Source organism: Bos javanicus, chromosome 10 (assembly GCF_032452875.1).
Source record: "Bos javanicus breed banteng chromosome 10, ARS-OSU_banteng_1.0, whole genome shotgun sequence".
NCBI lineage: Eukaryota > Metazoa > Chordata > Mammalia > Artiodactyla > Bovidae > Bos > Bos javanicus.
The window spans coordinates 54,030,052-54,056,329 of NC_083877.1; the positions used below are offsets into that span (position 1 = coordinate 54,030,052).

Genomic DNA, 26,278 nt, shown 5'->3' on the forward strand with positions numbered 1-26,278 from the left:
TCTAGGTGTGACTAAAAGGTCTTGTAGATCTTCATAGAAACGTTTAACTTCAGCTTCTTTAGCGTTACTGGTTGGAGCACACAGGCTTGGATCACCGTGATATTGAATGGTTTGCCTTGGAAACGAACAGAGATCATTCTGTCGTTTTTGAGATTGCATCCAAGTACTGCATTTCGGACTCTTTTGTTGACCATGATGGCTACTCCATTTCTTCTACAGGATTCCTGCCCACAGTAGTAGATATTATGGTCATCTGAGTTAAATTCACCCATTCCAGTCCATTTTAGTTCGCTGATTCCTAGAATGTCGACGTTCACTCTTGCCATCTCCTGTTTGACCACTTCCAATTTGCCTTGATTCATGGACCTGACATTCCAGCTTCCTATGCAGTATTGCTCTTTATAGCATTAGACCTTGCTTCTATCACCAGTCACATCCACAACTGGATATTGTATTTGCTTTGGCTCCATCCCCTCATTCTTTCTGGAGTTATTTCTCCACTGATCTCCTGTAGCATATTGGGCACCTACTGATCTGGGGAGTTCCTCTTTCAATAGCCTATCATTTTGCCTTTTCATACTGTTCATGGGGTTCTCAAGGCAAGAATACTGAAGTGGTTTGCCAAACCTTCTGCAGTGGACCACATTCTGTCAGACCTTTTAGAACTAACACCCAAAAAAGATGTCCTTTTCATTATAGGGGACTGAAATGCAAAAGTAGGAAGTCAAGAAATGCCTAGAGTAACAGGCAAATTTGGCCTTGGAGTACAGAATGAAGCAGGGCAAAGGCTAATAGAGTTTTGCCAAGAGAACGCACTGGTCATAGCAAACACCCTCTTCCAACAACACAAGAGAAGACTACACATGGACATCACCAGATGGTCAACACCAAAATCAGATTTATTATATTATTTGCAGCCAAAGATGGAGAAGCTGTATACAGTCAGCAAAAACAAGACCGGGAGCTGACTGTGGCTCAGATCATGAACTCCTTATTGCTAAATTCAGACTTAAATTAAAGAAAGTAGGGAAAACCACTAGACCATTCAGGTATGACCTAAATCAAATTCCTTATGATTATACAGTGGAAGTAAGAAATAGATTTAAGGGCCTAGATCTGATAGACAAAGTACCTGATGAACTATGGACAGAGGTCCATGACATTGTACAGGAGACAGGGATCAAGACCATCCTCATGGAAAAGAAATGCAAAAAAGCAAAATGGCTGTCTGAGGAGGCCTTACAAATAGCTGTGAAAAGAAAAGAAACGAAAAGCAAAGGAGAAAAGGATAGATATAAACGTCTGAATGCAGAGTTCCAAAGAATAGCAAGGAGAGATAAGAAAGCCTTCCTCAGTGATCAGTGCAAACAAATAGAGGAAAACAACAGAAATGGAAAGACTAGAGATCTCTTCAAGAAAATTAGAGATACCAAGGGAACATTTCATGCAAAGATGGGCTCGATAAAGGACAGAAATGGTATGGACCTAACAGAAGCAAAAGATATTAAGAAGAGGTGGCAAGAATACACAGAAGAACTGTACAAAAAAGATCTTCACGACCCAGATAATCACGATGGAGTGATCATTCACCTAGAGCCAGATATCCTGAAATGTGAAGTCAAGTGGGCCTTAGAAAGCATCACTATGAACAAAGCTAGTGGAGGTGATGGAATTCCAGTGGAGCTATTCCAAATCCTGAAAGATGATGCTGTGAAGGTGCTGCACTCAATATGCCAGCAAATTTGGAAAACTCAGCAGTAGCCACAGGACTGGAAAAGGTCCATTTTCATTCCAATCCCAAAGAAAGGCAATGCCAAAGAATGCTCAAACTACTGCACAGTTGCACTCATCTCACATGCTAGTGAAGTAATGCTCAAAATTCTCCAAGCCAGGCTTCAGCAATATGTGAACCGTGAACTTCCTGATGTTCAAGCTGGTTTTAGAAAAGGCAGAGGAACCAGAGACCAAATTGCCAACATCCGCTGGATCATCAAAAAGCAAGAGAGCTCCAGAAAAACATCTATTTCTGCTTTATTGACTATGCCAAAGTCTTTGACTGTGTGGATCACAATAAACTGTGGAAAATTCTGAAAGAGATGGAAATACCAGACCACCTGACCTGCCTCTTGAGAAATTTGTATGCAGGTCAGGAAGCAACAGTTAGAACTGGACATGGAACAACAGACTGGTTCCAAATAGGAAAAGGAGTACGTCAAGGCTGTATATTGTCACCCTGTTTATTTAACTTATATGCCGAGTACATCATGAAACATGCTGGGCTGGAAGAAGCACAAGCTGGAATCAAGATTGCCGGGAGAAATATCAATAACCTCAGATATGCAGATGACACCTCCCTTATGGCAGAAAGTGAAGAGGAACTAAAAAGCCTCTTGATGAAAGTGAAAGAGGAGAATGAAAAAGTTGGCTTAAAGCTCAACATTCAGAAAAAGAAGATCATGGCATCTGGTTCCATCACTTCATGGGAAATAGATGGGGAAGCAATGGAAACAGTGTCAAACTTTATTTTTGGGGCCTCCAAAATCACTGCAGATGGTGATTGCAGCCATGAAATTAAGACACTTACTCCTTGGAAGAAAAGTTATGACCAACCTAGATAGCATATTCAAAGGCAGAGACATTACTTTGCCAACAAATGTTCGTCTAGTCAAGGCTATGGTTTTTCCAGTGGTCATGTATGGATGTGAGAGTTGGACTGTGAAGAAAGCTAAGTGCCGAAGAATTGATGCTTTTGAACTGTGGTGTTGGAGAAGACTCTTGAGAGTCCCTTGGACTACAAGGAGATCCAACCAGTCCATTCTAAAGGAGACCAGTCCTGGGTGTTCATTGGAAGGACTGAGGCTGAAACTCCAATACTTTGGCCACCTCATGCGAAGAATTGACTCACTAGAAAAGACCCTGATGCTGGGAGGGATTGGGGGCGGGAGAAGGGGAATACAGAGGATAAGATGGCTGGATGACATCACCGACTCAATGCACAAGAATTTGAGTGAACTCTGAGAGTTGGTGATGGACAGGGAGGCCTGGCGTGCTGCGATTCATGGGGTTGCAAAGAGTCCGACATGACTGAGTGACTGAACTGAACTGAACTGAACTGAGGAGTGACTACTGGATTGGCTGTCTGAGTATCACTTAAGAGGAAGGAGGCAGTGATCTATCTTTAAAAAGCCCTCCAGGTGATTCTGACACTCTGAGCTTTGAAAACATCTTGAATGGACTAACTCAACCCGAAACTTTGGAAAGTGTTAGGTTGGAAACCGAAGCATCTTGGCTGCTTTCTCAACTGTCACAGCTTCATTGATCCATTTTAAAAGGATGATATTAGTTCATCTTCTAGAACTTAACTCATTTTTAAATTAAATATCTGAGATTTTACACAGCTCTTTGGTTTCTTAGATTTATAGTCAATATATCTTTCTCAGCATTGACAGCCATTTGCTAGTTTCTCATTTAAACTACAGGTACAGTTCTCTAGGGAATATTAGCTTCCATCTTCTCAAATGTTTGCCTTTTTTCTTTCCCTGGTAGCTTGGCAGACATTCCTAGAAAGAAAAGAAGTAGTATCATAATTTATTGAAGCTCAAAAGAATGAATCTCTGTGTCTATTTTTAATCAAGAATGAATGTTTTTCTCTCTGAAAGGAAGATCCTTACCCCTTTTATGAGTTGTCTAGCTGTGGGTATTTCCTCATTGAATTATAACTTTATATATTTTGTCCTCTTATTTTCCTTTGTTTAGAAATGCAAATGCGAAACTATGGGAAAAATTGATGAGCCCTTCATCTCTTTTGAAGGAGGGGAAGTTGTAATAAATGCAAAATCTTCTTCACTCCTTTAGTTCTCTGGTTTAGGGACATACATACAATGTAAATTGCTTATAAAATTAGGTTAGATATATTAAAATTTAATTTTGAAAATTATTATGAAATCCTGTTTATGCCTAATATGTAGTACAACCTGATAACTGTTTACTCCTGCTTTAGATGCCTTCTCTTCTATACCATATGCTGTTTATTTAATGTTTATTTTATAATTAATTTTTTTATATAGTTGCTTTTCAACGTTGTATTCATTTCTACTGCATAGAAAAGTGAATCAGCTATATATATGCACATATCCTCCTTTTTTTTTTTTAAAATTTTCTTCCCATTTAGGTCACCGCAGAGCACTGAGTGGAGTTCTGTAAGCTATACAATACTGTATTTTTAAAATGGTTTTTGTTTGAAAAGCCTCACAGTAAATTACAAACTACATTTCAAAGGATATAAAGATAGAGGAACAGGTCAAGGTAAATCTTCAGCTTTCACAAGTCTGCAAAGATTCTAGAGTCCTCCAAAGAAACTGAAATTCAGAGGAGGAAAATTCAAAGTGAAACTAATTTAGACAGTGGCTTCCCTGGACTCCCTTCCTACCCCCATCTGTTAGGTTAAAATCCCTTTTAAAATTTGAGAATTGCTAAAGGCTGTAGGATGCAAGTACTGAAATTTTCAAGCAGTATGAAGCTATTATCAAAGAACAAGTACAGTTTGTGTCTTACAGTTAAATCTGCCAGACAGGCTGGCTAGCCAGAGCAAGTCACGAGTTTGGTGTGGTGAGTGTTTGCTTTAAGCAAAGACATCCAGTCTCCACAGCACTGTGATTTTATAGCATAGATCAGATTATACTGTTTGTTTAGCTAACACCATTTTCCCCTCAACATACTAAAAACGATTAAATCAATAAATCTTGAACTTCCAGAAAGATGTGTAAAATAAGCAGATCATAATATAGAGTGAGTCAGTAAGAGGGAAAGTAGAAACTGTAAAAAGTGAAGGAAACAGCAGTTTTACTTACTAAGATTTGTATGTATGAGAAAATAGTTAAGTTGAATTTAGCATGATTTTCATAATCCTTGTTTAATTATAATATTTAGGATGTGGTATACATTCATGTAGTATGAATTTTGAGAGTAAGGATATTCATTAAAAATAATAGTTTTATAAAATTTTGAAAGCAGGAAATATATGGTTTCTTGTTTTTTTTAAAAAATACTGTAAATGAGTCCATTCATAAAAGTTCTGCTTATTTTTCTCAGAGATTCACATGTGCTAATATCCTCTGTGTCAAAATATTGACTTTTCATGTGTTCAAATCAAGAAAACATTTATCCTCTTAAGATAAATAGTAGAATGAGAGTTTAAATTTTACCTTATACAAAGAGGTTTTTAGATAATTTCACTTTAGTGTCTCAGGTTCAGAGTTTTAAATTCTACTCTTCTCTTTTGTGATCTCTGAAATAATTCTTGATCTGTTGCAATATAATCAATCATGGCTTGAGCCTTTTATAGATAGGAATTTGTTTCTTTTTCACTGCCTGCCCCAGTTAATTTTTTTTAGGCTATTAGTGATCTCTGCAGAAGAATCATGACATTTTCGCATAATTTGAAAGCTGCTGTGTGAAGACAGTAGTTATTGAGCAAGATATTCATGTAAATGCAAACTGTCTTAAATCTTTTATCTTGATCTTATCTTTGAAAACTTACATGTGCTTTTCAGTTTACTCAGGACACTACTTCCTTCTGTAACATCCAGTCAGTCATTGAGATCTGCTTCCATTTCAGATTAGTTCAGGTTAGTTTAGTGTAGTATTTATTATTATACAAAATAAAAATTATCTTGGGTGTATATGAAAAATTATAAATACAACTTTATTTGTTGAAGCATTGCTTGTGTGTGTATGCTCAGTTGTGTTCAACTCTTTGGGACTCCACCAGGCTCCTCTGTCCATGGAATTTTTCAGCCAAGAATCCTGGAGTGGGTTGCCGTTTCCTACTCCAGGGGATCTTCCTGATCAGGGGACCTTCCCAACCCAGGGATAGAACCCACATCTCTTGTATCTCTTGCAGTGGCAGTTGGATTCTTTACTACTGTGCCACCTGGGAAGCCCTGGGCAAAAGACAGAAACAACCTAAATATCTGAACTAGCTAAATAAGTTTCAGTATTCCATACATTGGCATATACTATATCCCCATCAAATATGTAAAATATCTCTTTGTGGACCAAGATTGGACAAGGCGTTAGAGATATTGAAGAGCAAAAAATCAAGATACATAAGAGTGTATCAGAGATCACTCTGAATGGTTTCAGACACACCAAACACAAAAAATAACAGCTATTTTCTCTGGGTGGACAGAGTGTAGAGTTAGATGGATGGAGGCTAGGAATTTTTTTCTTTTAATTTTGTACCCTGTGTGTGTGGTTTTAAAATGAACTTGAAAAATTATCTTGATTATAAATTGCTGATAATAGACTTGATGATAGCTAAATCTGAAAATTGAAACTATGTTATATTTAATGACCAGGTATAAAGTTCATTTTTAGTGATTAAAATGTATGATTGAAATGAAAAGTTGGATATTACAGCAGAAAACTTTGGCTCTGTTGCTTGGCTCTGATTATAAGGAAGTGATTCTTCCTTTAATATTTTGCTCTGTACAGTAGATTTACCCTGGGAAGTTATCTGTAACTCAGATTTAGTAGAAACACTTTTTAAAGCCAAGTATTCTTCAAAGCTATGACACTTTAACATACCTGTTTTTAAAATTTTGACTTTTTTTTTATAACGTTAGGTTCTTGTAAAGCAGAGCATTCAGCCGCTCTGCAGGTTTATCAAAGTTAATGTTTGTCTTGATAAACTTAGAGCCATGTATATAGTTCTAATTGAAGTTTTGCAAAAATAGCAATTTGGATTTTTATCTTTTAATATTACAAAAATTGTTTTAAGAGATTAAAATTTGTATCTTTAGATATTGGAAAAAGTGTTTTTTGCTGACTAAACTGTACCCTAGATGGTTGTTTAAAATCACCCGCTGTTCTAAATTCTTTCTCAGATTTTCAGGCATTCTTAAATGACTTCTGTTTTACCAAATGCAAATTTGCTTTATGAAGTGAGCTGTATGCAGTTCAATATAGGAAATAATTCTTACAAAGAAAGGCTTGAATATTCAGTTTGGAACAATTGGTTGGCTAGGGAAACATTAATGAACATCACAGACTGACTTGCCTTCATAGGAATGAATTTTAAACTATTGCTTTTTCTTTGTAAATGGAAAAAGAACCTCTAATTGTCCTATATTTATAGTAACCATATGTCCCAGACTTTCCAGGATAGTTCCAAGTTTTGTATTCTCCATCGCCTCAGACCATGCACATTGATTTTTAGTTTGGAAAATGTGTTCATTCTTCCAGTGTTAGAAATATGGTTCTTTGGGATCATTTCATTTTAAGTAGATGTTAAGAAGCTCATTTTAGATCACCTCTTTTAAAGAAGGAAGATTTGTTGCAAGAACTTTCTAAAATGCATTTTTACATATCAGAAATACTTGAGACAGGGAACGTTTCAGGATGTGGAATTTTTTGCTCTATGCTCTTATTCACACAGTGCAATCAGTGAAAAAAGGAATATGGGATAAGACGTTTTCTTTCTGTCCCACAGTGACCAGGCACTGCCTCTGTAATGGAGACTGAATCTCTAGGAAAGATTTATAATAAGAAAGAGGTTTTAAAAACTAAGGAGCACAATAAACATGAAAATGTGCTCAGCATTATTGATCATCAAGGAAATGCAAACAAACCTTAATGAGATATCACTTCACACCTTCTAGGAGGGCTGTATCAAAAAGATAGATAATAATAAGTATTGGCAAGGATATAGAGAAATCAAAAACCTTCCTACAGTACTGATGGGAATGTAAAAGGTGCAACCACTTTGGAAAGTCTGGCAGTCCCTCAGAAGATTAAAGAGATACCAAATTACTCAGAAAGTCTACTCCTAAGAATATACCCAAGAAAAATGAGATCATGTGTCAGTACTAAAACTTGTACTAGAATATTCATAACAGTCTGATTTATAATTGCCAAAAAATGGGAACAGTCCAAATTTAATCAACAGATAAACAATATGATATGTCCGTATAATGTAATATTTAGCAGTAAAAAAGAAATAAGTGCTGATACTTGCTACAACATGAATGAACCTTGAAAACATTTCTTGTAAGTGAAAGAAGCCAGTCATAAAGAACCTCATATGTAGGACTTCATTTATGTGAAATGTCCAGAATAGGTAAAGCCATAGAGACATAAAGTAGATTGGTGGTTGCCTGGGGCTAAAGAAAGAGGAGGGAAATGGGGAGTGACTACTGATAGATATGGATTTTCTTTTGGGGGTGATGAAAATGTTCTAAAATTGATTGCAAACTTTAAATGGTTGAATTGTATAGGATATGAATTATATCTCAGTAAAGCCATTGTTTTTTAAAGTGGAGTGTCTTTTGCTCATTGGTTGAGACATTCTGTTTTATAGCAGTGGTTCTCAACCAGGGACAGTTTTGTTACCCAAAGGACATTTGGCAATGCCAGGAGACATTTTTGGTCATCACAACTGATGGAGGAGTGCTAGTGGCATCTAATTGGTAGAGACCTCATGATGTCGTGAAGTTGCTCAGTTGTGTCCAACTCTTTGTGACCCCATGGACTGTAGCCCACCAGGCTCCTCCATCCATGGAATTTTCTAGGCAAGAGTACTGGAGTGGGTTGCCCTTTCAGGATGCTGCTAAACATCCTTCAGCGCATGGAACAGACCCCACAGCAACAAAAAGTTTATCTGCCTTATATTGTCAATAGTGCCCAAGTTAAGAAACCCTGTTCTCTATGTGTGTTACTCTAGTGATAAGGGACCACATCAATGTTTTTGAAGCACTAAAAGATCATGAATCATCAAACAGATAGATGCTCACTGAATTCAGTTTACTGTTGCCAGGGCTATTCAGTAAGACTAAATCCACCAAAAATGTTTTGTTTCTTTACCTGGTTAAGCCTAACCTATTAGATAATTCAGTTAACCAAAATATTTTATCCCTCAGTTATCCTGATTGAAATTTAACTGTATTTTGTTGTGTTTTACTTTGTTATTCATAGCTTCTTAAAGATCAAATTTATGGGATATAACATCTGCTTGCCATAAAAACAAAAAAAGAAATATACCACAGCATAGCCTTGAGGGTATCATTAAAGGCAACTTGTCCATTTCAAAAATTATCATCAGTTCATGTTCAAGAATAGGAATATGCCCCTAAACTAAGCTAATTTGCTAGGCTTTCTTCTCCAGTCATGCTTCTTTAATGGTATGTATCTATTTGAAATGTCCAAGGATGGGTCCATGGTAAAGAGAGCAGAATTTTCATGATAATATCTAGCATTTCAAATATAATGGTTAACATTTATTGAATTCTTCAGTTCAGTTCAGTCGCTCAGTCATGTCCGACTCTTTGCGACCCCATGAATTGCAGCATGCCAGGCCTCCCTGTTTATCACCAACTCCTGGAATTCACTCAGACTCACGTCCATCGAGTCAGTGATGCCATCTAGCCATCTCATCCTCTGTCGTCCCCTTCTCCTCTTGCCCCCAATCCCTCCCAGCATCAGAGTCTTTTCCAATGAGTCAACTCTTCGCATGAGGTGGCCAAAGTACTGGAGTTTCAGCTTTAGCATCATTACTTCCAAAGAAATCCCAGGGCTGATCTCCTTCAGAATGGACTGGTTGGATCTCCTTGCAGTCCAAGGGACTCTCAAGAGTCTTCTCCAACACCACAGTTCAAAAGCATCAATTCTTTGGCACTCAGCTTTCTTCACAGTCCAACTCTTACTGCCTACTATGTTTTATGCAAAGTACTTTGTGTATATTAAATAATTTAATCCTCACAAAACCCTGTTAGAGATTCTTTTTTCTTGTCTCCTGTCTTGAATCCTCTGCATCTTTCCTTACCATGTTGTACTCCCTCATTTTTGGCAAAATATATCTTCTATTACCTTAGAACACCAGTGTCTTTATTCTGCTTTCATTATTGGAAAAGATATTTTGGCTGGGTATAGAATTCTGTGCAGGATACTTTTTTTTTTTCCCTCTCAGAATTTTGAAAGCATTATTTCTTGTCTTTCAGTTTGGAGTATGATCTGTTTTGTATCTCTCAAAGCTCTTGGAATTTCTTTATCTCTGGTGCTTTGAAATGTCACAGTGATGTGCCTTGCTGTGGGTCTTTTCTTCAACCATTTTCCTTAATACTCAGTGAGGCCTTCCACTGTCAAAATTCATTTTCTTGAGTATAAGGAAAATTTCTTAAAATGCCTCTTTGATTATTCCTTCCCTGTATTTTTTTTTCTTTCTGGAATGCGTGCTACTTAGAAGTTGCCGTTTAGAATTTATCCTGTAATTTCCTTACTTGGGGAATTCTGCCGTCTTTTTCTTTGATGTTTTAGTTCTGCTTTCTGAGAAATTTCTTTAACTCTAGCTTAAACATTTATTTTCAGATAATGTTTAATTCCCAAGAGTTCTTTCTTGTTTTTTAATTGCTTCTTTTTATATATATATAACTTTTTATCCTATTTGCTAGATGTTTGTCTCTTATCTCCAAGAACATTAGTTTTTCTCAAGTATTTCTCCTGCAGTCTGACTTAATTCTTATTCATTTGACTCCCTTCTTGCTGCTTGTTTTTTGGATTTGGTCTCTTATTTTTTTTCTTGTAAAAAACTTTCCTCAAATAGTTAATCATCTTTAACTGTCCATAATGTGTAAGATTCAGGATTTTTGCCTGCTGATATGATTCATTGAGAAGTGCACCAACAGCATTTTTATAGTATTCTTACCAAAAAATGCATAACCTAAATTCAGCCATGAAGAAACAATACACAAACCCAAATTGAGGAATATCCTATAATTAGCCAGTACTCTTTTAAAATGTCAAGATTATGAAAAACAAAGAGACTGAGGTACTTTCCAGATTAAGAAACTAAGGAGACATGGCAATTAAATGTAATGTATGATCCTAGATTGAACCCTGGACCAAGATTAGTATGGTAGTTTGTGAAATTTGAGTAAGATCTGTAGATTAGTTAATGTTATTCCTGGTTTTTTTGTGCAACTCAATAGCAAAAAGCAAACAATCCAATTTAAAAATGGACAAAGGATATAAATAGATGTTTTTCCAAAGAAGACATACAGATGGCCAACAGACACCTGAAAAGATGTTCATTATAACTGATAAGGAAAAGGCAAATCAAAAGTATAATGAGATATATAATCTCACATACGTCATAATGCCTATTTTCAAAAAGACAAGTGCTAGTAACAAGTGCTACCAACAATGCTGAGATAAGGAACCCTTATGCACTGTTGGTAGGAATGTAAACTGGTACAGCCACTATGAAAAACAGTATGGAGATTTCTAAAAAAAATTGAAACTAGAACTGCCATATGATCTAGCCATTCCATTTTGGGGTATTTATCCAAAGAAGAAAAAAATACTCACTTGAAAAGATATATGCACTCTCATATTCAAAAATACACACACACACCCCATGGAATATTATTCAGCCATAAGAACAGAATTAAATCTTGCCATTTGCAATACCATGGATGGACCTTGATGGCATTATGCAAAGTGAAATAACTCAGAGAAAGACACATAATGTATGCTCTCACCTATATGTGGAATATAAAAACAAAACAAGCAAAAACCAAGCTTATGCAGAAAAGATTGATGGTTGTCAGAGGCAGGAGATGAGGAGTCGGGTAAATCGGTGAAGGGAGTCAAAAGATACACACTCACAGTTTTAAAATAAATAAGTCTTGAGGACTTACTCTACAGCATGGTAACTATAGCTAATAATACTGTATCACATATTTTAAAGTTGCTGAGAGTAAATCTTAAAAGTTCTCATCATAAGAAGAAAAAGTCTGTAACTATGCATGGTGACCAATGTTAACTAATTTTGTAATGGTGATTATTTTGCAGTGTATACAAATATTAAATCATTATGTTGTACATCTGAAACTCATAAAATGTTGCATGTCAGTTATTTCTCAATTTTTTAAAAATTAAGTATGTGGATGGATACATACAAGAAAGTCTCAGAGAAGTTACTTAACGGTTAATCCTAGTTCCCCTGGGGAACTAAGATTGGAAGAGGAGGAACTAGGATCAGAGGGTCAAGGTTTTCATAAGCCTGCGTGTGTGCTAAGTTGCTTCAGTTGTGTCTGACTCTTTGCAACCCTATGGACTGTAACCTGACCCATCTCTTCTGTCCAAGGGAATTCTCCAGGCAAGAGTACTGAGTGGGTTGCCATGCCCTCCTCCAAGAGATCTTCCCGGCCCAGGGATCGAATCTGCATTTCTTCTGTCTCCCGCATGGCCAGACTGGTTCTTTACCACCAGTGCCACTCATAAATTGATTAAGATTATGGGTGACAGATATTTACAGTCTGTTATATATATAGGGTTTTTTTTTTTTTAACAATTAAACAAGCTTAAGAATAAAAGATTGAATAAACAGAAGTGTTAATGAAGTGAAGCCACTCAGTCGTGTCCGACTCTTTGCGACCCCATGGATTGTGGCCTATCAGGCTCTTCTGTCCAAGGGATTTTCCAGGCAAGAGTGCCGGAGTGGACTGCCATTTCCTTCTCCAGGGGATCTTCCCAACCCAGGAATTGAACCCGGGTCTCCCGCATTGCTGGCGGACGCTTTACCATCTGAGCCACCAGGGGGTTTGCCTAGTTTTGATCATTGTGCTAGGGTTATGTGAGATGTTAATATTTGGAGAAGCTGGTGACTTTATTCTGAAAATATTCTTCTGCCTTATCTTCTTTCTCTGTCTCTCTCTTTTTCTCTTCTCTTTTCCTTCCCCCCTTCTCCTTTCTGGAACTTCACTGCCATATGTATTACACTGCTTGGTATTTTACCACAAGTCCTCTTTTTTTATATTATGTAAATTCTATTGATGTATCTTCAGGTTCACAGAACTTTTCTCTAGTCATTTTCAATCATATGTTAAGCCGATCCACTGATCTTCAATTCCTATATTCTATTTATTAGTTATATATGTATTTCAAGCTATACATTTAACTCACTTTTATAATTCCTATTTCATTTTATATTTTTCATTTCTTTTATAGATTCCTCATATATTTGTTTATTTTGACCTTATTTTCCATTTTATGTCCTTGAACATCTCTGTAATAGTTACTTTTAATTTTCCTTTCTGCCAGTTCCAAGATCTGGATTATCTTGTTGTCTGTTTTTATTAATTACCTTTTGCTTCTGAGTCCTATTTTTCTATTTCTTAGTATGCTCAGTGACTTTTATTGTATATAAGACTGTGTAAGTGGCACATGATGAAGAAGACATTGAGTTTGATCATCTTTCCCTGAAAAGTGTTGATTTTTGTTGTAGCGGGTTGGTAACTGAATTCTAAATGCTAGCTTCCCTAGGAAAATATCAACTATGAAATCTATGCTGAGTTCTTTCAGCCTTTAGGAATTTGGGTGGAGTTTATACATAGATCTGGAGGGACTCTTATGGCTTCTTCCTTTTGGGAGTTGTCCCCCTCACTTTCCAGTTAGACTGTTGACTTTAAGTTTTCAGACTCCTCAAATGAGTAAGATTTCTGATTTCTCTGTGAGTTCCAGTCATTCAGATGAATTGTGGAGTACTGCCAGTGAAAAGCCATATAAACAGGAATCCTACCTAGTACAGTTCATTCTTTCAAGGACTGACTCCTTTCTAGTTTCTGCTTGCTTTTGGTCATTCTGTGTTGCTTTCAAATAGTTGTTTAATATATTTTCAGAGTATATAGTTGTTATCTTCAGAAGGCTCAATGTAATTTAGTCTATTCTGCCATTACCAGAAGTTGTACCGTATCACCTTTTATTTTCCATTGATTTTTTCATAAATATTTCATAGGGTTAAACAAAGAAACACAAAAAAACTTCTATATATTTTTATGAATGATGACAATAGCTATCAAAGTTTTCCAGAAAGATCAAGCATATTACTAATGTTATTTTTTTCTTTTTTCTTTGGTAGACAAGAGATGATTTCTTAGGTCAAGTGGATGTTCCTCTTTATCCATTACCGGTTGGTATAGATGTCCATGATTTTACTTTCTAATGTTTATTCTTTTTATTTTAATAAATCCTTAACAGATACACAATATAGTAAATGTAAGTATTTGATTTGTAAAGTGTATACTGCTGTTAATTCTTGAGCCTCTTATTTTCTGAAAACATCTCAATTTTCCATTTTAGTTTTAAGATTCCCTTATATGAAACCCAGTAAGAAATAGAGTCGGGAAGGGAACTGGGGGGAGATTGGAAATACTATATGTATGGCTGGGTCACTTTGCTGTGCATCTGAAAGTATCACAACATTGTTAATTGGATATATTCCAATATAAAATACAAATTTTAATTTTTTTAAAAAAGGCCTAAGTGAACTTAGAAGGTATGACAAGGGCCTGAATTTTTTTTTAAAAAGAAAGAAATAGAGAGCCCCTGAAGTTGGTTGACATCCTGAAAGCGTTGTTTGAGGGAGATCATTTTGAAAATATTTTACTGAAAAACTAGACTGGGGAAAGCTTAGTTTCACAGAAAGAAGTTGATCAATTACAACAACGTGGGCATGAAACTGAATATGGACCAACCATACAGCAACAGAAGAAAACAGATTCAGGAGATATTTCATTACGTGATATTGTTGGACCAGGAGCTCCAGTTGAAAAAAGCAAAAGAAGCAGAAAGTAAAGATAATACATGTTGAACTTGGGAGATAAGGCTGGTATCTCAAGCAAAAAGAGTAGGAGGAAAGCCTTTTTTTTTTTTTTTTTTAAGATATGGTAAGTTTATTTTTGGCCGTATTGCATATCAGTTGAAAACAAGAAAAATGAAACTTAAAGCAGGCAACCGAAGAGGTATAAAAATAAATTGTGTAGGGAAAAGGGTCTGGAAGGATTGAGAGTTATCACTGCTGAGGTAACTGCAGAATCTCTGAGAAGGATGGGCTGTCCAAATGAGAGGGATGAAAGCGTTGAAGGCCAAACACTGAAAGTTCATCAGTGTGCTTCTGTCAGAGGAGAAAGAAGACAGACCAAGAGAATACAGAAAAGACCCAAGTGAAATGATGTCATGAGAATTTAAGAGTTTCTAGATGTAATGGGTAGTTTAACAATGTCAAATGCAGCAGAGAAGTAAAGAATAATAAAAACAAAGGGCTGCTGAACTTGGTAAGAAAGAGAAGTACTAATTCTTGATCAATCTTTTCAGATGTTTATTGTCTCTCTACAGTCTTTAGACATTGCAAACTTTTAATAATGAATTTAATCCAGTCTTGTTTTCCAAGCTGCTTACTTTTTTTGTTCTAGAATTGCCTCTGTGGTCTAACCACGCCAACATTTTATTGAATACATACTCCATATTGTTTTGGGGCACAAATACACTAACCGTTCTCTAGTGTTTTTCTGCTTTTACCCTCCTTTTGGCCTCACAAACACCTGCTCAGATAGTTTTATACTGACTTGTGCTGCCAGGAGCAATTCCTACAGGGCAGGAAGGTGAAAGTATTGTCAAACCACCAATTGTAACCATTTAATAAGCTAAATCTACTTTTTTCTGACTTCTAACTTCAATTATGACTTAAGTCATAGTTTATGAATATTCTTGAAAAGTATATATTTTTGTTGTTATAGATATATCTTGAAAACCCACTGTTTTATTCTAGACAGAAAATCCAAGAATGGAGAGACCATATACATTTAAGGATTTTGTTCTTCATCCAAGAAGGTCAGTAAATATAAAATAATAGCTTATGAAGGTTTTTTAAAAATATCATTATACTTTACAGTAGCCCCTTTGGAAAATCAGTTTAAACCTTTGTAAATAAGTTACTTTTAAATATTAGTTTTTTAAAGCTTTATTGCTGTTTCTGATTAAAAAGTAATTTCTGGTGATCTAGTGGTTAAGACTTCGCCTACCAATGCAGGGGGTGCAGGTTTGACCCCTGATCAGGGAGCTAAGATCTCACATGCCTCACAGCCTAAAAACCATAACATAAAACAAAAGTAATATTATAACAAATTCAATAAGGGCTTTAAAAATGGTCCACATCAAAAAATCAAAAACAGTTATATATGCATAGTACAAAAATTCTGAAAATATAGAAAAGTGATCATACTCCTTTGGGAAAGACTTTTCTCTCTAATATTTATCAGACTAGAAGAATGAAATATGTCATTACTTTATATGTATTTTATATCTTATACTGTGTGTAATTTTGTCATACTGTGTTTTGAAAAATTGCAAACATCAGTTTATCTAAAAAAAAAATACCTAGGGAGTTCTCTGGTGGTCCAGCAGTTAGAACTCCATACTTTCACTGTCATAGCCCCGGTTCAGTCCCTGTAGGGGAACTAAGATCCCCTAAGCTGCATGGCACAGCCAAAAAAAAGAATCCAACTTGATACAAAAACATTTTCAAGGAAATGTAACTACATTTTGCATACTTTCATTTAAAAAAAATTTCAGAAAACTCAAATATTTAGAGAAAATACATGAGCAAAGACTGTAATTTAAAACCCAAATAGCATGTTCATAATTCCATTTTCCTAAACTGAATTACTTGATTTTTGTCAAAAACTTTTAAGTTTAAGCTTTAAATAAAACCCCTTTTGATCTTCTGTACCACATAATCTAGTAAAATCTAGTTAAGACATGTATGGGAATTTACTGACAAAAAGGTCAAAGTAAAGCCAAGGAACGACATCTGTGCAAAACTATTTGTTTTCTCTTTAAAACTAGAAAATGCAATTGAACTTAGTAAAATTTTTGATTAAAAAATTTAAATATTCATTGTAATATAAATTTAATATAAATTTAAATAAAGGGAACAGTGGTCTTTGACTGTATTCATATTTACTGTCTAAAGTCACATTTAATATCTGTAGAAGTTGTGCAATGTGAGTCCCTTTTCTTGCTTTAATTTTGAATTGATTGTGACATCTGTATACCAAGAATAACTAACTAGTTCTTCTCTTATTTGGTTGCCCTAATAACCTGCTTTTCAATTTGTTGAATGCTTTCTGGTGTCTTTATCTTTAAAACACTATAACAGTTTACATCTTCTGTCTGCACTGGTATTGCTGCAAGTGCAGAAAGAGTTTTATCCAAATACATTATTAGATTATTTTTGAACATCAATAAATTTAAACCCACAGGCTTATTATCTAGTTGGAAAAACGTAATAAAACCTATCATTGTAGAGAAACCCTCCTATAAAATATTACCTGAGTAAGTTTTCTGTATCTATCTTTTATAAGAAGTCATAGAGTGTTCATACCCCCTTAACTATGGAGACACGAGTCACATTAGTGATCTGGAAATAAGCACTGGGGGCTTACTGACCAGTCAGGGAAGGATACTTTCCAAATCCATGAGAACTGTGTAGAGAAGAACAACTAAAAAGATTAAGAGAGGCATAGGGGAGTACCTCTTGAAGACAGGAGGAAAAATTAGGACCCTTATGTCTTATTATATAACTGAAATCTATAAAAATTATCCAGAAAACCAATATAGAAAGCTATGACAAGCAAGGATTTCCTAAGTAAACAGGATGCTATTATAGAATTGGTGGGGGCAATAGACAGAGTTAGGTCTTAAGTTAGAATCTTAAGAAAGACAGGTTTTTTAAAAAAAAAAAATGAATGAGGGGACTTCTCTGGTGGTCCATGGTTAAGACTCCATGCTCCCAATGCAGAGGGCATGGGTTTGATCCCTGGTCAGGGAACTAAGATCCCACATGCTGTGGGTGTGGCAAAAATAAATTAAAAAATTTTTTTAATTAAATATTACTACTCTGGGAAGCAACCCTTAACTTAGACAACTCATTTTTCTAAGAGGTGGTATGAGATACAGTATGAAAGTAGATTAGATAAATTAATATATGACAGATTCAAACAGCTGTCAAAGACATTAGGTTTCAGATAGTTACCTGACCTTGCTCTCTACTTTTCTATTATACAACATGGCTAGATTATTATCCCTAAAGCACATCTGTGAGGATGCCTTTCCCTATCCTCCAAATTCTATGCAAAATAAAATCTAAAAGTTCTACTTCACTTAGACCTCATCAGCTGGACCATTCCCACCTCCTTTATATACCCTGTAATTCAGCCAACCTCAGCTACTTCCATTTCCTTAACTGCACCCCTGGTTTCCCATCTATTTCCTTATTTTTGCCCTCTTCTCTACTCTTATGCCTTTCCCTGACTGCCATAGATCAAAATCCTCCCCAGTCTTCTAGCCCAACCCAGATGCCAGCTTCTCTTTCAAGATCTCTGTGATCTTTCACTTAAACTTCCATAGTTCCTTATTTATCTCATAACAATTATTTATTTATGGATGTTTCTTTTTCTCCACCATCTATTCCTTTTTCTTCTGCATTGAAACTTGTCTTGAATCTCTCCTAGTAAGCTAGTAGATGTTCAATGAACTCTTATTGAATGAATGGTTTTCTTCCTAGTGTTAAAGTTGTATGAATTATTATTTTCTTTCTACAGTCACAAATCAAGAGTTAAAGGTTATCTGAGATTAAAAATGACTTACTTACCTAAAACCAGTGGCTCAGAAGACGATAACACAGAACAGGCTGAGGAATTAGAGGTGAGATTTTATAAATATTTGGTTAAACTAAGAAGAAAAATATCCAATTTCTTATTTTACTATACTCTAAAGAAAAAATAACTGCTTAATAAAGTTAAATGTGTGCAATAAAAATTACTTCCCTAGACATTTGTTTATTTTACCCAAGAATTTGTTAAACATTTCTTTCCTCTAAGGATATTTCTGTGAAATGAATGGCCATTACTGATGGCATTCTTAAAGCTTAAGGAATAGAGATTACAATGTTTATAAATGAAAGCATTTGTTGTAATTAAGTCATTAACTGTTTGTAGTTTTTCAGAGTTTTCTAAAAACATGTCATGTGCCCCCTCTATTAAAGTAAGAACACAATTTATTGTTTGAAAGTTAAATATATGGAAAATTTGAAGATGCTACTTAGGAACTTCTTTATGAAATGTAATTCCTGTTACTTTTCCTATCATGGTTGGGGTGGGTGTGGGAGGGCTCATAGAAAAGGAGACTAAGAGAGAGAGAGAAACAAAATATATATAAGTGATCTAATAAAAAGCCACATTTATTGGAGGCCAAAAGAAGTTAACCATCTTCATGGGTGATAGGATAAAAGGAAGTCCAGTCAAGGATTTGGGCAGAGCCACCTACATTTGGGATAAGTGAAGAAGAGGCAGAGAACATGTATTTGGAATAGAATTGGACAGGGATTTGGAACCCTCCTAGTCGCAAGCTCTGCCACTTATGAGCTGAGTGACCATGTGAGTCTCAACCCTCTCTGGACTTCAGGTTCTTCCTTTGCAGAGTGACAGGATGTACTGCTACCCTTAGGGTTTCTTCCAGCACAAAAAATTTGTGATCTGAAAAGGGAACAAAAACATTTGCCTCTTGAGGTTCCCACTTAACAAACATTATCATCAGAAGGTAGCACCTTATTCTAACCACATTGACTGAAAGCACCCTTTGTTGTGGCATCAGTTTGCTTTGGAGGGGTTGTGTGTGTGCCTCTTCCTCAGTAGTCATGCTTTTTTGATTAAGGGTCTGCTAAAGTCTCCAGAAGGACTGTCAGGATGAGGGACCCTTCCCCAGGGCTGGGCTTTGCATCACACACCCAAACATCTTGAGAAAGTTTGATAACAAGCAGTGCTTTTGCGACAAAGATTCCTGGGAATTTTTTTTATATGCACTGATGAGATTTTACTTTGTGGGGGAATCTATAACAACAGAAAGAAAGAACTTTTTTCTTTAAATAGTTAGCCTTATTACTCTGGTGACCAAAGAAACTTAATATCCTCTCTCATGTCTAATGCCCTTATTTGATACCTTTTTTTTTTCTTTTTAGTTTTTCTTTGATGTGTCATATAATAATCTTTTTTTTTTTTTAATTTAGGAATTTATTGAATAGAATTTTCTCTCTAACTGGCATTTTAGTGCACAGGGAAACCTGAATAATGGAATTCTGTTTGAAATGAAGGATGTCTGCTATAAAGAAAGAAAATTCTTTATTTAGTAACTTAAAAAATTTCTAACAGCATTTCATTATTTGGTAACCTGCTCCAAGTTTTGCCCACACGCATGTATCACAGGTACCTTATTCACAGTTCAGTTTCTGTGGGTAGAGCTGCTTCGCTTCATTTTGTGGTCTCATGTCTCAACTTTGAATTCCCTCAGAATCCACCTTATAATTTCAGTAGATGTAAGCATGTAGGAGTTTATTTATGAAAGGCCCTAGGAATTCAAACACATGAATCTGTGCTTATTTATCTTCTGTGTAGCTAATGACCAGAGAAGTCTTGTCTTTGACATCTGGTTTGTGACTGAATATATAAAATCCTACCATTTAAAGAAAACAGTTGTCATTTTCAAAAGAGGCTCACTCTTAGGCAGTGTATACCCTGGTAGGATAAAGTTTGGTAAAGTGTGACTGTAGTACATAATTATGTAGTATTTTTTTTGTACCCCTTGTAACTTTAGGTTTAGCTCTATGTATTTTATGTGGTTACTACTACTGTATTTGCTGTACCTCTGAATGCTTTCTTTTTGACCATCTTTGACTGTTAAATTGTGGGTGGTTGCATGTTAGCTTTGAGGTTAGTAAATAAATAACATACATTGATCCTTAGAAAATTATTTTGTGAAGAATATTAGCTGATACATGTTTAATAGGGAGGCATTCTATACTGAAAATGAAAACCCATTCTTTCTAAACAATGTTTATATTTAGAAATGGGTAAACAAATGGATAACTATACTTCTTCCTCAAACTGAAACAGGTTTTTAAAAAAATAGGCCCTTAATTAAATTAGTTTTTTTCCCCTCCAGAAGTTTACTTGAGTAACATAAATTCAATTAAAAAAAACCTTTAATAGAGAAATCTTTTAAGAAGATTCTAAAGAAATATTTTTGGTACCATTTTCCAAGCTCTGAATATTTTTATAATCTTCTACAGCAGTAGTGAGGACCTATTTATTAATAAATTTTATTAATCTGCAGAAAAATAATCAGTGACCATATTTTTAAAAATTGGTCCTTTTTTTCCAAGAGAGTGAAATATAAAAACTCAACTCACATGCTTTTAAAATTGAGACCAGAGAAATAAAATGTGATTTGATATGTACAGACTGATTTTTAGATATATAGATCTTCTATCATAATCATTTAAGGGAAAGGAAGTGAGAGAGAGAAGGAAGGTAAACATCAATGGAGAGAAAAAGTAGAGGGAAGAGAGAAAGAATGGAGTTCCTGGCAATAAAAAGAAACAAAATTAGCAAGATGTCAGTTCCTATCGAAGAAATAAAAAGAAAATAAAGAAGGAGAAAGAGAAGGAATCTGTCTTACTTCCCATCCATATGTCTTTTCCTGGAATAATTTTGTCTGTCTTCCTCTCTCCTATGCCTCACCTTCCATTCCACCTCAGTCTATAACCCTCTCCTTGGCACTAGCCAAAGATCAACCCTGCTTCAGCCTTATCCTGTTCTGTCTGCTGCCAGAAAACAATTGTTTTCTTCCCAAGGTCTCCCTGACCCTTCCTGTTCAGACCCCACCTTCCAAGAGGGAAGAATTCTCTTCTGTCTTCTAAACCATCACCTGGCTGGCACAGCAGTCCTCCAGTACTAGATCCCCAATGTCTAGGCAGAAAAAAAAGACTCTATATATTAAGGAAATTATTTTTTACCTATTATTATGGTACCAAATATGTTCCCCAGTTTGTCTCTCTCTCTCTCTCTCTTTTTTTTTTTTTTAACTTTTATTTAGTAGTTTTTGCCATGTACAAATTTGGGGGATTATAATCAAATCACTCAGCCTCTTTCAGGCCATCTGGGTTTGATGTCATACTTAATGGTTTTTTACTCCTAGAATATACTTTTTTAATATCCCTAGATTTGTTCTAATACATTTTGGTTTTACTTTGTAACATTTTAAGTATTGCTCAATCTGTAACATTCTGGTTATAAGGTATGAGGTAGCAGTGCAAATAATTTTTCCCTTTTTTTCCTAAGTAATTTGCTTATCTTCCTACAGATTTGAAATGCCTGTATCATATACTGAATTCTATAAATTGGATTCTCTTTCTTAGCTTTCCAATTCTATTAATTAATTGTGGTTTATGTTATGTTTTATCTGATAAAGTTTATCTTCACTCATCTTTTTTGGAATTGTGCTGATTATTTTTGCTTGTTTTTGTTTCTATTTGAACTTGAAAATGGCTTTGTCATGTTATATTAAAAATCCATGATGTAGTCTTATTTAAATCTTGACAACTTTATAAATTAACTTGGGGAGAATTGATGTCTTTGTGAGATTAAATCTCCCTAGCCAAGATCACATTGTCTTTTCATTCACTCAGGTCTTCTCTCGTGTACCTTTTAGGAGAATTTTAAAGTTTTCATTGCTAGTTTATTTATGCTTCCTAACCATATCGGTGTTTAGCAGAACCTTTTACTGACTGCCTTCTCTGTTTTGAGGTTTCTTGTATAAAATCATGTCATTAACCCTTGCTACTTTTTTCAAATAATTCCTTACTCTAACTACTCTAGCTAAGGTTTTTTTGTATGTTTGCCGCTTGCTAGTCTCAGAGGAAATTTCCAGTGCCTTCCTAGCATATAAACAAAACAAAACTTTCTTTCTCTGGCTGTTTTATGACTTGACCAAAATGCCATTCCATGGTCCAGAGGAGAAAGAGAAAAGTCAGACCAGAGAATCATAATGTCTTTTCAATCACCATTTCTAAATCATTTGCCCTTCCCTATCATGCCTCTACATGTTTGACCTTCATACAGCAATTTTTTTCAAGTTTCAGAGAGTTATTTACTTCCACCATTAACAAGGTGCTTTCTCTCTGAGAGAGACAATGCCCAATAAGACACGATCCCTGTTTATATTTTAGAGAATAGTGTGAGGTTGAACTATGCTTCTCCATTTCTTAGTGTCTTCCAATGCTGTTTATTTTAAAGTTTTCCAAGTCCTTTTTCTCCTATTAGACATGTTTTAAATTTTTTCAAAAAAAATTAAATTTTTTCAAGCAAAATCTAAGTGTTATCATTTTGAAAACAAACAAACAAACAAACTTCATTATTATCAGATATTCCTGTTAGGTGTTAAAAGTTGACAGTGTGCTCATTCTGTCTGCATAGTCTTTGAAACTGGGTATGCTCAATCTCTTAAAATTTCCTCTAGCATAATTTATGGGCTTTCCAGGTGGTGCTAGTGGCATTAATTTATACGGTTAAAAAAAATTAAGCATAAACTTAATTGTCACCATTCTGTTTTTCAGCCTGGCTGGGTAGTTTTGGACCAACCAGATGCTGCTTGCCATTTGCAGCAGCAACAGGAACCTTCTCCTCTACCTCCAGGATGGGAAGAGAGACAGGATATCCTTGGAAGGACCTACTATGTAAACCATGAATCTAGAAGAACACAGTGGAAAAGACCAACCCTTCAGTACGTGCTGGTGACTTTTGTGTTTGTAATCTGAATACATTTTGACCACTGATTTCCATTATGAAGTCATGACTCAAATGGATTCATAATAGTATGGGAATCCAAAGACTGTAAGAATACTAGGATTTTTTTTTTATGGCATTGGGCATAAAAAGTGCTATCTTAGATGTTTCTTTCTTAAAATGATTTGATAGTATTAAAAAGTATTTGAATTACAAATATCACCCTTCTGATTGCTTCTTTAATATTAATGAATTGTCAGTTATTTCTGTTTTAAATTATTATATAGCCACAAAAGGAACATTTTTCTTTCTAGACTGAGGTGGAAAATCTTGGAGATTTTTTAGTTTGTTACTAAAATATAATGAGAAGTTGATTTCTACAGCACAGTGTTTTTAAAACAGAAATTTTTATAAAATATAAAGGACCCAATAATAAGTTCTTTTGTTAAACACCCATTTGCCAGTCTGGTCAATGTGTACATAATTTCTGATGTATCCGAATCAAGGACAGAATGGCCTTTCAGGTATTCTGATTTATGTCTCCTCAGTGATATTTTTCTTTTATTATCATCAGACTGGTTTTTATAAATGGGGCTTTCCATGTGGCACTAGTGGTAAAGTATCTGCCTGCCAGTGAAGGAGATGCAAGAGATGTGGTTTCAGTCCCTGGGTCGGGAAGATCCCCTGGACTAGGAAATGGCAACCTGCTCCATTGTTTTTGCCATGGAAAATACCATGGACAGAGGACCCTGGTGGGCTACAGTCCATGGGGTCACAAGGAGTCAGACACACTGAGCGACTGAACACACACACATGGTTCAGCACTTTTTTTTCTTACTTTTGGCTGCGTTGGGTCTTCGTTGCTGCACACACAGGCTTCTCTTTTTCCAGTGTGAGGGCTGTAGAGCACGTGGGCTCAGCAGTTGCGGCTCAGGCTTCTCTAGATGCCGCGTGTGGCCTCTCTATTTGTGCCACACCAGCTTCGTTGCCCACGGCTTGTGGAATCTTAGTTCCCTGACCAAGGATTGAACCTGTGTCCCTGCAATTTGAAGGTGAATTCTTAACCACTGGACAACCAAGGAAATCCCCAAGCACTTTTGTAGATGTTTTTTGATCTCAAATGCTTCCAAAGCAAGTTGATGATCCAGCTGCTTTGTGTCACAGAGGCGTTGATCTGTAGAATGGCATACAGATTACAAGACTGAATGCATGATAAAATTCTGAAACATCTTGTTGTATACCTGTATTGTGGCAGGCCTGACTTGAGCAGAATCACATTTCTTTCACTGTGGTTGAGGTTGCTTTCAGCCAGCAAAAATCATTTATTTGGGGGGAAAATGTACGAGGCATTCCCTTAGGACCACTACAGTTGTACAGCAAGAATTGGTCTTCTGAATATCCTGGGCGTATATGGTATTAGATAAATTAACAGTAATCTTGTTATTAAATACTTATACAAAATTCTTGATCTTATGGTCTGGCTATATTAAACATGACTAGCTAGAGTAGTATAACTAATGAATGACTGCGGAAAGGATATGCAGTCTGATTTACCATGCCTTTCCTAAATTCAGACACTCCTTTACTACTGTCCTTTCTCAGAACAGGCCCATTACTGTATATGATCAAAAACACATACCATTTAATCTATAATCTATTAAGTTTTTAATTATAGTGTCCTTATACTGTCTTTCCTCTGCCTTCTGCATTCATGCATGGGAAACTAGAGGGTAGACCCTTGGCTTAAGATCAGTTCTGGAAAATGTTACTTTCTAATTCATGAAGGTGTATATGCAACTCTTAAAAAGCTTCTGTTTTATGAGCTTTCTAGAGCTACTTCAGATTTTACTCTTGTAATAATATGGTTAAATAATAGTATAATAAAAGTACTTATGCAACACTCAGGTGTTCATTCATTCAACAAATATTTTTGAGTGCCCATACACATGAGACATTTTCCTAGGTACAGTGATGAATGAAAATATTGTGCACGTTACACATTTTCACAAAAATTTTTAACTCCATAAGGTACTCGGAAGGTACTGCTGTGCCTACAACTTAACCTGAGCATGTTGAACTAGCCTTTGGGCCCAAACTATAAATTCTGATCTAATATGGATACTTTCTAAATGAACACAGAATTTTTAGCTATCATTTTAACTCTCTTCAGGCGTGGATGATGGCTTTTACATTTCTAATGCAGGGACAACCTAACAGATGCTGAGAATGGTAACATTCAACTGCAAGCCCAGCGTGCATTTACCACCAGGAGGCAGATATCTGAGGAAACAGAAAGTGTTGACAACCGAGAATCTTCTGAGGTAGAAATCATTTTCTCGTTCTTGTTGGTAGACATATGTTATAGCAATTGATTCAAGTATGTAGCTTAAGCTTCTGTTCATTTTAGAACTGGGAAATTATAAGAGAAGATGAAGCCACCATGTACGGCCATCAAGCCTTCCCTTCATCTCCACCATCAAATAACTTGGATGTCCAGACTCATCTTGCAGAAGAATTGAATGCCAGACTCACTGTTGGTGGAAATTCAGCCACTGGCCAGCCAGTATCCAACTCAGTAAGATGATTCTTAGATTTTGGTAGAGCTTCAGGATTTTATATTTTTATATATAAATACTATATATGTATTTTATATATAAATATATGTGGACTTCCCTCGTGGCTCAGTGGTCAGGAATCTGCCTGCCAATGCAGGAAATGTGGATTTGATCCCTGGGTCAGGAATATCCCCTGGAGAAGGAAATGGCAACCTGGGAATATTCTTGCCTGGGAAATCCTATGGACAGAGGAGCCTGGTGGGCTACAGT

General features: G+C 35.7%; 1 protein-coding gene across 2 annotated transcripts in view; it reads left to right on the forward strand.

Moving 5' to 3' along the window:
* The window catches only part of NEDD4 (NEDD4 E3 ubiquitin protein ligase), a 142,190-nt gene that overhangs the window by 78,673 nt on the left and 37,239 nt on the right, over positions 1 to 26,278 (forward strand). For both annotated transcript variants that reach the window (XM_061431208.1, XM_061431207.1), the window contains 6 exons: positions 13,916 to 13,966; positions 15,605 to 15,666; positions 18,438 to 18,540; positions 23,285 to 23,451; positions 25,657 to 25,774; positions 25,861 to 26,028. In XM_061431208.1, the coding sequence (XP_061287192.1) occupies positions 13,916 to 13,966; positions 15,605 to 15,666; positions 18,438 to 18,540; positions 23,285 to 23,451; positions 25,657 to 25,774; positions 25,861 to 26,028 (669 nt within the window). The remainder of the gene's footprint in view (positions 1 to 13,915; positions 13,967 to 15,604; positions 15,667 to 18,437; positions 18,541 to 23,284; positions 23,452 to 25,656; positions 25,775 to 25,860; positions 26,029 to 26,278) is intronic.